This window comes from Penicillium malachiteum (assembly GCF_028827825.1).
Source record: "Penicillium malachiteum strain IBT 17515 chromosome Unknown utg000002l:1.0-8849297.0:1.0-8852440.0, whole genome shotgun sequence".
NCBI lineage: Eukaryota > Fungi > Ascomycota > Eurotiomycetes > Eurotiales > Aspergillaceae > Penicillium > Penicillium malachiteum.
The window spans coordinates 3,018,683-3,031,072 of record NW_026643095.1 but is presented as its reverse complement, the minus strand read 5'-3'; the positions used below and the strand labels follow the sequence as shown (position 1 = coordinate 3,031,072).

Here is a 12,390-nt window from a genome sequence, read left to right as displayed (position 1 = left end):
AGACCAGTGGAGAATAATATTTGGACTTTTGGGATTTTGGGATTTTGGGATTTTTCATGACTCTTATAACCAATTATGAGTCTTGGAAATGGTGGAGTGATGTATTTTTTTTACTCCCAGCTGTTGTTCCAGGTTGTATTTTCTATGAAGTTTTCTATCTAGGGAGGAGTATAATTTCCAAATTTCATCATATAGTACATCCTGAACTCTGTATCCATGAATTTAATGTAGATCTAGATGCTTTTCTGTATATTGCTAACGTGAAATAAAACTCTAGTATGTAAATTCAATCAATTTACCCGTGGATTCCGTACAGGATGTCTCAATACTAGTACACTCGATACATGCAGATCACCCAGATATAATCATTGCCCAGGTGAACTGCATTCTTCAATGCGCCGCCAAAGTGAGTTCAGCTTGAAGCACATAGTTCCGTCATTATACAGAGACTTGTAACGAGGACCTGCAAATTCACAGCCCCTAACGCTCTAGTTTCAACTATTCCCAGTTCAGTCCCCGCGGGCTAAGTCTTTGGAGACCCACGTCCTCCAAAGTTGGAACTTTCTTGAGGCTCAGTCCCGGCCCCACAGATCCGCTACACTGGTCTGCTCTTTTTTATGGGTCGTTAGAAATGGGTTAAGAGCAGTCATCTACTGATGCAACGCACTGGGCCCGACATTGTGGTTCTGGATGGAGCTCGTCACCGAGAACCTGCAGCCTATTATTTATACCGGGGGCATCCTTCATCACAATTTTTTCATTTCTATTATTTCCCTTTTACATTTTTCTTCAATCAAAATATTCAAAATTACCTTCCACATTCACCTAAACAAGAAAGTTAGACCAACTTGAACTCGGTGATGATGGATTCCTACTCTTTCACAGATATCCACCACATGGTTCCCATGCCAGTGTCTGGCATGGCCAGCCAAATATACGACGCTTATGATCCCTCTTTACCTTCCGATAATCCTTTTCTCACCCGAATTTCGCAATTCCAATTTCATTCATCTCCGATGGAGCAGAGTAACTTGAAACCCCGCGAGTTCATCCCTCAACAACATTGGTGGAAAGCCGAGGAACAGTCCGTGGGCATGGGATATTACAATCCTGAGTTCTCAACATACACAAATCAAGTTTCTCCATGGCACAGTGGAATCTCTACACAGGCAACTTCCGCTTCTCAAAGTCCACGAAGTAGCAATAGCGGCAGTATCCCAGGAATAAATTGCTACCCCCAAGATGATACTGCTATTACTACCGTCGACGAATCAACCGGTTATCCAGCTCCTGATGGAGTTGTTGAAATTGATCACTCTATGATGATGCCCAAGACTCACGTATTCGATATTCCTCTCAACCACCGTTCATCCTTTGATACAGAATTCGACCCTTGGTCCGATACATGCAGCCATTCAGATCGCAATGTGACCCCAGAGCAACAATGGTCTTCTCCTCTTCCTCCAGATTCTATGGGATTCCCACAACAAATTCGTCGCTCAAAAAGTCGTCCCGCTGGTACGGGTAGCACATCTGCCCCAAGCGGAGTCCGCAAATCTACTACAGAACGTCGCACAACTTCTGTACCGGGTCGTAATCGTCGTCGTCGCGCCGCAACCAGCACAAGCGGCACAGGAAGTTCTCCTCGAACATTCGTCTGCAGTTTCTCACGCTACGGATGTGAAAGTACATTTGTTTCTAAGAACGAATGGAAACGCCATATTACATCTCAACACCTACAGCTGGGATTCTACCGTTGTGATGTGGGGAAATGCAGCATGAACACACATACTTCTTCCTGTTCCTCTACACATTCTCCTTTCTCTCAATCACATACCCCATCTCCTGCTCCTGGTCAACCGAACGATTTCAACCGAAAAGATCTCTTCACACAACATCAGCGCCGTATGCATGCGCCTTGGTTACAATCTGGACGCAGGCGATCCCCGACAGATGCGGAACATGCCGCCTTCGAGGCTAGTCTCGAGGAAGTACGTCAGCGGTGCTGGGTTGGACTCCGGACTCAGCCGCTGCAGAGCCACTGTGTGTTCTGTAATGAAACGTTTACCGGTGACGGAAGTTGGGACGTGCGCATGGAACATATCGGTCGCCACTTCGAGAGAGATGACCGACAATCCCTGGGAGAAGAGAGTGAGGATCTTTCATTGAAAGGGTGGGGCCTCAATGAGGGTATTCTTGTTTCTGTCGATGGCAAATGCTTATTGTCGTCACACGTGGCGGTTGGAGTCTGATCCCCATTGAAGGTGGAGATGATTGTCTCAGATTGAGTCATGCATCTCTGGTTATAGCATGGCATTGGTGTTTTTACTCGAGGGCTGTCCACAGGGCTGGACTTTGCTTCTACTGTGTTTGGAAATTTGTCAATATTCGTTCGGTGTTGGGGTTTCACGGCTTAACGCATCCATTATTCCAAGACTTTGTTTTATATATTGGATGATGGTTTCTTTTGTTGATACATTTCTATCGTGTCATTTACTCTATATTGAGAATGGTGTCTGGACATCATTACTACTTGGTACTAGTAGACCAATCAATACTATAAAAAGATAAGACTCACTATCTACGGCCATCTCCATATTTCTATATTTCCAGCGTTGTAAGCATGGTTACAGTTCGGTTGATCGGCCGAATACCTCCGGGTTTCAGATTCAGCTCATGCATTCAATGTTGACTGTAAACAGGATTTTGTCCAATTTGACAAGACCAACTAGTTCAATATGTTCCGCTATCCCGGTACCTCAGCTGCACATGGATGTGCAGAGTCTGGTGTCAATGTTAATCTAAGTAGTAAGATGACATATTCGTACTAGTATGGCAGGTCAGTCGAGTTAGTAGAATTAATAATAAACTTGAATTAGTACTAGTATGGGACAGAACAGAACAGATTTAGGCAGCAACCATCAATTTTAAGATCATATGAACCTTGGAACCACAATCAGATCTAGATCGCCTATAGAACTTCCCAATCGGGTAAATACTCGAAGACCGGAAAAGAGTATAGTAGGGACTAGAAGCCCTGGAGGAAGTTGGGGCTCCAGTCTGCACATGTATAGGATGAGCAAGGTACAGAATATCCCACATTACGGAGTAGATCGACCTGAATGAACTCCTTTCCAGAATCCTTCGTTTCAAACAAGGGCTGTTGTACTACTAGTACGATGGTACGAATTACGGCTTCAGAGTAGGCCCCGGGGGTATTGGGGCTGTAGATTCCCATGTGTGAGCTGTTAATTCAATGTTTTGGCCCCAAGGCCCTAATGCACGTTTTAATATACTACCTTGCTACCACGTTTTATGACCGGGGTGACTCCAACGTCGTCGGAGGGTCATTATGATGGCAAGGCTGTGAGCTAATCGTTCCATTCAATCCATTCGATGCCATTCCCACAATCTTATTCTGAGCCTTACATAGGTCCGTGTTCCTTCAAGGCGCTTTGTTACGGTAACCCCCGGGGCCCTTGTCCAGATGTCGACTTTTTTGAAGAAAAAAAAAATAATAATTGTATTTTTATTTATCACTCATCGTATGAGTCTAACTGGTTTTGGAGCGTTGAATACTGTCTTTCATTGGTCTGCTCGGGTTCTTGACGGAGTCTAAGCAACGGCTTCGTCTCGCATCCGACTCGTCGGCTCGTCAAGATGGGTCCTCGCCCCGCTTAATTTTCAATTTCATTCCTCTTTATCCCTTTTCTCTATCTTTCGTCCGGCTGTTCCGGCCCGATCGACGAAAATTACATAGTGGGGAGCGATTACGGAGTATTTGTCCTACGCGATCTAAATCAGGGCGTTTCCTAACCATGGATCCATGGACATAGCTTAGGTTACGGCGTAGAACTGTGGAGAACGGACAATCCACGGATTCACCGTTCAGAATTCAGAATTCCAAATCCTTGTGCCGTGGCATTCCTTCTCATCGGTCGATCTCGTCGATCAGGGGGATTGGGGTTAAGGCGTTTCTTACATTTCTTAGTGTCAGCTGTCATTGTAGGACACCTGGAAGATCGCTCGTGTTCCCCGAGGCTCATTCGCTTGAGGATTAACTTGGCATGCACCTCGCTACATGGCTACACATTTAGTTTAGTTCTTATGTATTGATTTGTGCATAAACTTTCAGTGGAGACGCCACGTATCTGCTCTGCCATGCGGTATAGGGTATACAGGGATCGGCATCCTGCCGGTCTTCAGCTCGGAGAATCTCTTGATATTCCAATCTTGGAATAAAGTGCGAATAGGGGGAATTGCCCTTAATTAATCAACGTGATGACCCTGATAGTTTGTATACTATGTCAGCATTGATATCTAGATGGTCAACTGGTCCTGGAGATGACAGAGAACAAAGTAACTTGAACCTTTTTAAACACTTTCAAGTTGTGAACATGCAACTGCCAGTGGGCACTCATGGTCTACCAGTGCACTACTCGAAGCCATAAAAGAGGTCTCATTCATCTTAAAATATGATTACTAATTTCAGTACTCACAAGTGAAACTTGATGCACAGTGCCGCTGTCAACGGTATCTGATCTAAAACCACAGATAATGGATTGATCTTTCTCAAAAAAGCCGCTAGCATTTCGGCAGGAAGTATCCGACTTTATTTCCTTTTGATGTCATTCGATTCTTCAGTCTTTTCCGTTAAAACAAGCTCATCTGGTCCGTGGTGAGACTCCACAGCAGGTCGTCGACAAAAGAAGCAATCTTGACGACAAGGCTGGCCCGTCGCGGCGCCGCAGCGGAATTAACCGCCAGATTGGCTTAAGGTTGCTTTCCATGCTATTCATTGGCGCAGGCTCTCCAGAAATAATCACTTTCGATTAACGCGTGTCTCATTTTGTGGGAACAATGGAGTTGACAGGTGGACTTCGGGACGCCTGTGATTCCCGAGCTCATCGGCTTTGAGGTTATTTGAACCTGAACCCTTCATATGTAGTCCGTGAGCCTTGACGCTTCAGAGCTGACTACACGCACATCAGAGCATTCCCGAACTCACCCAATGATAATTCTCATTCATTCATTCAATTGATACCAAGGTATGGATTGATTGCACCACTAATTATAAATTAGAACCTCTCCGAGTCTGTGCTATGCTACCGAAATTGATACCGTGCAGGCGCATAGCAATAAGCTGAGGCATGGTTGGGCAATCACCTATCAACATCCCCATTCTCAAAGATCCTAAGCTCTATGTAAGATGCGTTATTGAATACTCAACAAAAGTGATATGGCCTACTACCCGAAAAATATGGCAGTCAGCACGTCCACTGCCAGCATAAGTTGTTTGCCTGAATCATCAGCCTGCAATATCGAATAACTATGTCATTCCGAGGTGATCATCTCAATTGAGAGAGAGCCTGGAACTTGTTTCTCGTTATGATTGATGCGATAAAGCATCTAGACTGACCAATACAGCAGCAATGCCACTATCAATGATCCATATGGTACGACAACTAGCTCAATAGCGTGCTCAGATCTCCCATTCTTTCCTCCACACGGAATACTCCGTACTCTTTTCGGCTTCGACTTCAGTCATCTGACCCAACCATCCACTTCGCTGGGATTCCTCGGAGTAAGGACGTCGGTTGAAAAGGCTTAGTTCATGCGACATTATCTGATGAGAATTTGCCGGCGATATTCAATTTGTCGGTCTTTATTGAACTGCCGGTCTCAAGTTCCTAATTAGGTTTCAAACCCCGAAGCTCGGTCATATTATGCAATAAACGGCACATTCCAAGGTTATATTCGAGGATCTACCGATATAGATCACGTACTTGGCATAATGAAGCCGGCATTCAGGGTCCATAGGGCTCGTTATTGGGTGTAAATCTTCACCCGACCCTCCACCGTTCAGCATCCAGCCATAGATATCAATGTGTGCAGCCGGAGACCCCGTCGGAGTGTACAATGCTCGGAGAAGAGGGTCTCCAGGGTTCCCGCCGACCCACAAGTTAACGAATAGCATACGTAGCCAACCTGAATTACTCAAGCTGTTGCCTGTGGCGGTGTTGATATAAAAGGAGGGACGTAGACGGTTTCCAAAGGTCTTTTCTCCCTTTATCATGTTTTCTATCCATCCCTTTATCATGTTTTCTATCCAGCCTCGTTACCTCCTCATTCTCTCTACTCTCTCTTTGATCCCTCTATCTATCTATCTTCAATCCACTTCCCCATTTCAGCGCCTCAAAACTAAATTGATCAGTATGGCCGACAACGGTTTGCAAGCAGTCTTCGCCAAGCGCGCTGAGGAGCTGCGCGAGTATATCTTCTCTCAGCCTGCTAGCAACTTCGAGAATAACCCATGGGCTTTGGCGGATGCCATTGAGACATTCGCAAATGAAAAGGGCCACATGATGATTTTCCGTGCTACGAAGTTGGCTGTTGCTAAGGAGGCGCTTGTTGCTCAACAGCCTGCTCCTCGCACTATTCTGGAATTCGGCACATTTGTCGGCAAGTCTGCCCTGGCTTGGGGTGCTATGCTCCGTGATATTCACGGCGAGAATGTTCCTGAGGATGTCAATGTGTACACCTTTGATCCCAACCCACAAATGGTGGCCTTGACACGCGACTTTGTCAAGTTGTCAGGTCTGGAGGGTGTTGTGCATGTTATCGAGGGACCGGGATCTGAGTCCGTGAAGAAGCTTGTTGAGGAAGGCAAGGTCACCAGTGTTGACATGGCATTCTTTGATCACTGGGAGAAGTTTTACCTCTCTGATCTCCAGTTGATTGAGGAACTCAAGTTGTGGCGTGAGGGATCTCTGGCTATCGCCGATAACACTGATATGCCTGGTGCTCCAGACTACCTGGCGTATGTCCGGGCTGGTGGCAGTGGGGTGGCTGGAGCCGTGAAATATGAGACCAAGACTATGAAGACTGTTAACACACGAGGCCCGGTAAGCTTCCAGCATGGGAATGTTTGAGCCTTTTATTTGACAATAGCTAATGTTTGGATTTACAGAGCGTTGTGGAAATTAGCACGGTGCTGGCCACCAAGTAGATTTTTCCAGCAGCAGATTATTTGCTTCCAAGATTGACGATCAATTGATCATATCTCTCTATTTCCTCCGATACCCCGCTACCTGATAAATGTACTATCTCTCCGAGTCCCTGGGCATGGGAGAGTTGAAATGTTTACCTTCAGGCTGGATCCCAGTATCTCAATGACCATTTCCATTATTATTTTATCAACAGCAACTTGAATATTACGATTCTAGATAAGCATGAGACCAGTGAATGAATCTCAATTCATTATTTGAATCTCAGATAAATATTGCTAATTCCCTGTGGTACGTGGAGTAGTATATAGGTGCTGACCAGTAGCCCATTTATAATGTAGACAAGCTCATGGAATGACCGCCTTCTATTGACTGCAGGAAGGGGTGACCCACTTTTAGTAAGGGACAACCCGCACAGAATAAATGGCCCCTGACCTCGAGTCTCCCCGCCTTACCCAGCTCCGAGGTCCTGCATAACATTTAATATTGAATACCATGTCGATCTAAATTCTTTCAATCACACCGGTGGAGGAGTCCTTGACCTCTCGTTTATAAACCGAACGCCTAATACTGTATAGAATCCACTGGCAACCTCGACAAAGAATGCTAGAGGTGCAGTAGCCCCTGATCTTTCTCCGACTACGTCCGCTTAACAGTCCGGCTTTCTACACCAACTCATCACCATGTGCGTTTTCACAAAGTTATGGGCCAGGAGAGCTTTCTATCTCCTGACTGCGAACCTGGAAAACTAATGAAATCTCTAGGGCCGTCTTCTCCCTCATAATCATTAACAAGGCCGGTGGTCTAATCTACCAACGTGAATTCCAAGCCGGCCTGCGCAAGCTCTCCACAAACGACTACCTGGTCCTCGCCGGTACCTTCCATGGGTAAATCATCTTATCACCAATCCTTTCCTCCAGCGCGACCGTACTAGACCACTGAAATTTCAATGCGAGAAACAAGGACTAATTGAGCTCTCGAACACAGTGTTCACGCCATCACGCGCTCCATCACCCCGAAACTCCCCCTCCAAAATACCGCTTCTCTCGTCGCCTCATCGCCCGGTACAAGCGCCCCTACTACATCAGGATTCTCCTATCCCAACCCTGGCGTCCCTGTATCCGGCCTTGAGTACCTCGAGACAGACAAGTTTCGATTGACCTGTTTCCAGACGTTGACAGGGACCAAGTTCTTGCTCTTCACAGACCCCATGACTGGGACCGTTGAAACAATTGTGAATAAGATTTATGAGCTCTATGCCGACTATGTGATGAAGAACCCGTTCTACCAGCTTGAAATGCCGATTCGTTGTGAGGCTTTTGATCGTCATCTTGGAGCTTGGTTGAGGGGGCGGACATAGCCTTGACAATACTTGTGAGGATGGCTTCCGTTGAGCTTGAATGATGTATACACATGTGCAGGGTTATGCGGAACTGAAATTGGATTATGACCTTATGACTAGACATTACTTCTCAACAAATATTGTTTTTTATTTGCAATGTTGCTTTTGTGGCTGTAGATTCCATGGACTCGGGAACTGGCAGGTTTACATTACTGAAGCTCTATGTAAAATGCTGGGTACTAACCGCAAGAATATTGCCCTCGTTCCTGGTAAGAGTTGGCACTTGATCGCCATCTAGCGTGGGAAGCATCGAGTATACAGTAATACATGAACACAATCAAAAACACAAGTAGTAAAACGCCGGGTATGCATCACAGATCGTTTCCACCAGAAGAAATTCGGCAAATCTAAGCAGTATCCATCTTGTCATCATCCTTCTTGTCACCGCTAGACTCGCCCTGTCCTTCCTCGGGAATTCCACTCAGCTCCGTCTTACCCTCCTGTGCCTCACGATCACGCTTCTCCTTCTCCTGTCGGGTCTTCTCCTCCTCAAGGGATAACCGCAGGGCAAATGCCAACTCGGGATCATTCTCCGCCGCATCCTCGAAGTTGAAACCACCGGCATCACCACCGTCACCGCCAGATGCAGCAGCACCGCCACCACCGCTGGCACCCTCACCAGCCAAGATTGGGGTGGTTTGGAGCTCCTCGCTCAGAAGGTGGGGACCCGGTGGGATAATAGCCAGGAAGGAGCTATCACTGCTATTCACGTTGTCGACAAAGGACTCCAGCTTCTTAGTTTGGTCGGACTCCAGATCACCGAATGCCACCACATCGATCGAGACGTTGTTCTTCTTCATTTTCTTGGCGAGCTTGATGAGGGACTTTTCATCTTCTGCGATGGGCGAGCAAGAGAATACGATGATACGTTGTCGTTGCGATTTCTCCATTCGGTGCTTCAAGGCTAGCTGTATTGATAATCTGGGTTAGTGATTAACTTGGTCATCACCACTGATGAGGCTGTACGTACTGCTGCAACCTGGATACTCGAGCTAAGATGCGATGTGCCGTGAATCTTGGTCCGATGCAGACCGGCAAGGATGCTGCCAAATTCCGAGGTAAATGTTGATAGCACCTCGGGGCCCTTGCCGCCCATGCTCATCAGACCAACTGCGGACTGCGGGTGTACGCGCATCTTGACACTGTGAATAATGCTAACAGCATCTACTTGAGCTTGCCAACGAGTTGATCTGAGTCCATTAGACTATATGAAATGAATGGAAAGGATCAAGGAAGCTCACGTGTAGTCTCCATTGCGACTGCTTTCGCTGTTGTCGACACTGCGGGAGAGGTCAGCACTTTGATTAACTTATGGATTCGGAGACAATGACGAACATGATCATAGTAGCTTCGAGAGACATTATGGCGAGGATATTTAGGAAGCTATTAGATAGGGGATGTGGAGGATGGTGGATTAGATAAAAGAGTTGATCGTTGGAGAACGGGGCTTAAAGACGCTGATGACGATGGAGTTAGAGCTTCGGTTCTGCCGGATTTGTCCGCCCGCATCTTGTTTGTTGTGACTCCGCGCTCCACAATGCCCTCTCTACACTTACAATCTTCAATTCTTCGATTCAGACTAACCACCACAATCATGACTACTTTAAAGCGAAAGTCTCCCGAGTTTCTGGCTGCATCTGATGCTACACCTACAGGTAGACCAGCTAAGAAGCTTCGTCTGACCCAGAGCCAGAAGCAAGCATTGATCGATAACCTGCAACTTGAAAGTACGTGGGATATACAGTTTTAAATTTAAGAATGAGAGTTAATATGCAATACAGTAACTGAGAGAGCTCGCAAGCTTCGGGCGCAGTACTCTCTACAGCAACATGACCTTCGATCCCGACTTGAACGACGCGTCAACCGCATCCCAAGATCGCTCCGCAAAGCGAATATGGGCGAGCTCTTCGAAAAGCACCAGGCAGCCTTAGCTCAAGCCACTTCACCCACACGAAAATTCTCACCTACGAAGATTCAACGGACCGTTCCCACAATTGGATCTATCGACCAGGCTCTTTCTCCAGCTGGGACTCGTACCCGACGACCAAGGTAAGAGCCCCGCCCTGTGCATTCAATTGAACCACTTCCAGACTAACACGTTGCACAGCCATGATAACCTCTACTCCGACAAAGAAAATGGTGGACCGGAAGGACTCAACAATCCTAAGCGCCGCGGTAAGGCCGCTGCTGCGGGTGGTGCATCGCGCGTCGTTTCACAAGAAGTGCGAGGTCACGACCACCGCATTCTCTCTCCCAAATCTCTCAACTCCCGCACATATCCCCAATCGCCTTTCCGCGCATCACCAGAAAAGGGTCAACCGGCTTATCTTTCACGCCCTACTTCCCCGCTCAAGCCATCTAGTCCCTTGCGTGCTGCAGGCCCAGCAGGCATCACCCGACCCCGTGGCGCCACCACATCTACTGTCAGGGATCCATGGCAACAACCCGCACCAGCAAAGAAAACAGGTCGGGCAGCAACGGGACCAAAGACCACGACACGGTCTCCTCTCCCTCGTCCTGCGACTCGCCAGGGCGAGCGCAAGAATAGCTTCTCTTCTAACGCGTCTTCCGGTACTACTATAACCAAGACTACGCGTACCGGTACCGCTGGTCGCAAAGCTACTGCTTCATCCACGGCGAAGAAACCAGTGGGTGCGCCTCGTACGCAGACTGCTTCTTTGGCTGTGAAGAAGACGGCTAGTACGGCGGCTATGAGGAAGACTACCGCACCAGCTTCTTCGAATGAGGCTACGACGCGGGGAACTCGGGCGCTGCGAAAGCGTGTATAAAATTGTCGTTTTAAGATTCTATCGATGTTGATTGGTCTGAGATTTGTTGTGGTGCTTTTCATCCCTTGCGTGGTGATGAACATACGTCTTTCAGCGTGGAGTAATGTTCCTTTTGCAGGCATTGTGTCAAGTTGGGAGGCCATTTTTGCTCTCCTGCTTTTTTATCCATGGTTTTATTTGTTGAACGGTGTTCTAATGAGGGACTGGTATGGGGTTATATGTTTTGTTTTATCATTTTTCTACGGGAGTTTGGCCAAGCGGTTTGCCTAGGTATCTCATTAATCGCTGAATTCATCTATTGGTACCCTCCAGGGCTATTTGAATATGAACTTGAAGTGTAGTCGCCTTAAATAATTTATCTTAATGCCAAATATTCCTTCTCGCTTGTGGAAAATGAAGTCCTTAGGTACAAGTACTGATGGTACTTTACACCACTACTAGGGATGTTCTCTATTTCCCTGAGTGTTGGCAAATGACTTGGAAGAAAAAGAAGTGGCATTTGGTAAGAATAGGACTTGGAGAGTCAGGCTGTGGGTGCTACATAGGAGTGTTAGCAATACTTAGAGCTAATAAGGACTCAAATAATGTACGGAGACTCTGGAAGATGAAGTTCAGCGTTGCTTAGAGAAAGCTAAATTGAGGCTAGCACTGGTATCATGGCAATCATGCTGGTTGAAATGACCAACAATCGACAGAAGAAGAGAAACAAGAGAAGGCAGCACAATAAAAACAGAGGTCTTTGGCCTTATAGGCTGGATCCTACAACGAAGGACCCAGAATGGCAGAGTAGGCAGGACACGACGCGGGGAAAACAGACCAAGGTAGCTGGAGCCCTGGTCTAGGAAGCAAGAAACACGAAATAAGTAGGCTTTCAATCATGGTCAGATTTAAATGAACGAGGGACAAACAGGAGTCCAGCGAAGTAGGTATGGTATGGTATGGGTATGACTGATCCCCAGAATCAGATGCAAGCAAAGGCAGAAAAAGAAAACACGACAGAAAGAAATGGGTTGAGAAGCGAAATCCTGGTTTAATCAATTCAAAGATGGAATGGCAAAGCCACAGACACCAACCCATCGAAACCAATCAGCTCGCTGATGACTTTTGAAGGAATTTTGGATGTATGAAGGAGGTAGTAGGAAAAAGAGAAAGAGATGGAATGAAGAGGAATGAAGAGGAAGAAAAAAAAACT

At 46.7% G+C, this 12,390-nt stretch overlaps 5 protein-coding genes across 5 annotated transcripts; 4 read left to right on the top strand and 1 right to left on the bottom strand.

The window, feature by feature from the left end:
• Window positions 1–1,016: 1,016 nt before the first annotated feature.
• On the top strand, window positions 1,017–2,252 carry N7483_004186 (putative C2H2 finger domain protein; the record flags this gene model as incomplete). The annotated part of the gene is made up of 1 exon (XM_057087623.1): window positions 1,017–2,252. The coding sequence occupies one exon, from the start codon at window positions 1,017–1,019 to the stop codon at window positions 2,250–2,252; it is 1,236 nt and encodes a 411-aa protein (XP_056947452.1).
• A 3,846-nt stretch (window positions 2,253–6,098) lies between these two features.
• N7483_004185 (putative O-methyltransferase) lies at window positions 6,099–6,932 on the top strand (the record flags this gene model as incomplete). Its single annotated transcript, XM_057087622.1, has 1 exon — window positions 6,099–6,932. One exon carries the CDS (start codon window positions 6,099–6,101, stop codon window positions 6,930–6,932), a length of 834 nt encoding a protein of 277 aa, XP_056947451.1.
• A 758-nt stretch (window positions 6,933–7,690) lies between these two features.
• N7483_004184 (trafficking protein particle complex subunit 4) lies at window positions 7,691–8,367 on the top strand (the record flags this gene model as incomplete). The annotated part of the gene is made up of 3 exons (XM_057087621.1): window positions 7,691–7,707; window positions 7,772–7,894; window positions 7,995–8,367. 3 exons carry the CDS (start codon window positions 7,691–7,693, stop codon window positions 8,365–8,367), a joined length of 513 nt encoding a protein of 170 aa, XP_056947450.1.
• A 389-nt stretch (window positions 8,368–8,756) lies between these two features.
• On the bottom strand, window positions 8,757–9,770 carry N7483_004183 (proteasome regulatory particle base subunit RPN10; the record flags this gene model as incomplete). The annotated part of the gene is made up of 4 exons (XM_057087620.1): window positions 8,757–9,317; window positions 9,380–9,599; window positions 9,651–9,689; window positions 9,745–9,770. The coding sequence occupies 4 exons, from the start codon at window positions 9,768–9,770 to the stop codon at window positions 8,757–8,759; spliced, it is 846 nt and encodes a 281-aa protein (XP_056947449.1).
• Window positions 9,771–10,003: 233 nt separating this feature from the next.
• On the top strand, window positions 10,004–11,198 carry N7483_004182 (uncharacterized protein; the record flags this gene model as incomplete). Its single annotated transcript, XM_057087619.1, has 3 exons — window positions 10,004–10,136; window positions 10,191–10,458; window positions 10,517–11,198. The coding sequence occupies 3 exons, from the start codon at window positions 10,004–10,006 to the stop codon at window positions 11,196–11,198; spliced, it is 1,083 nt and encodes a 360-aa protein (XP_056947448.1).
• Window positions 11,199–12,390: the final 1,192 nt, after the last annotated feature.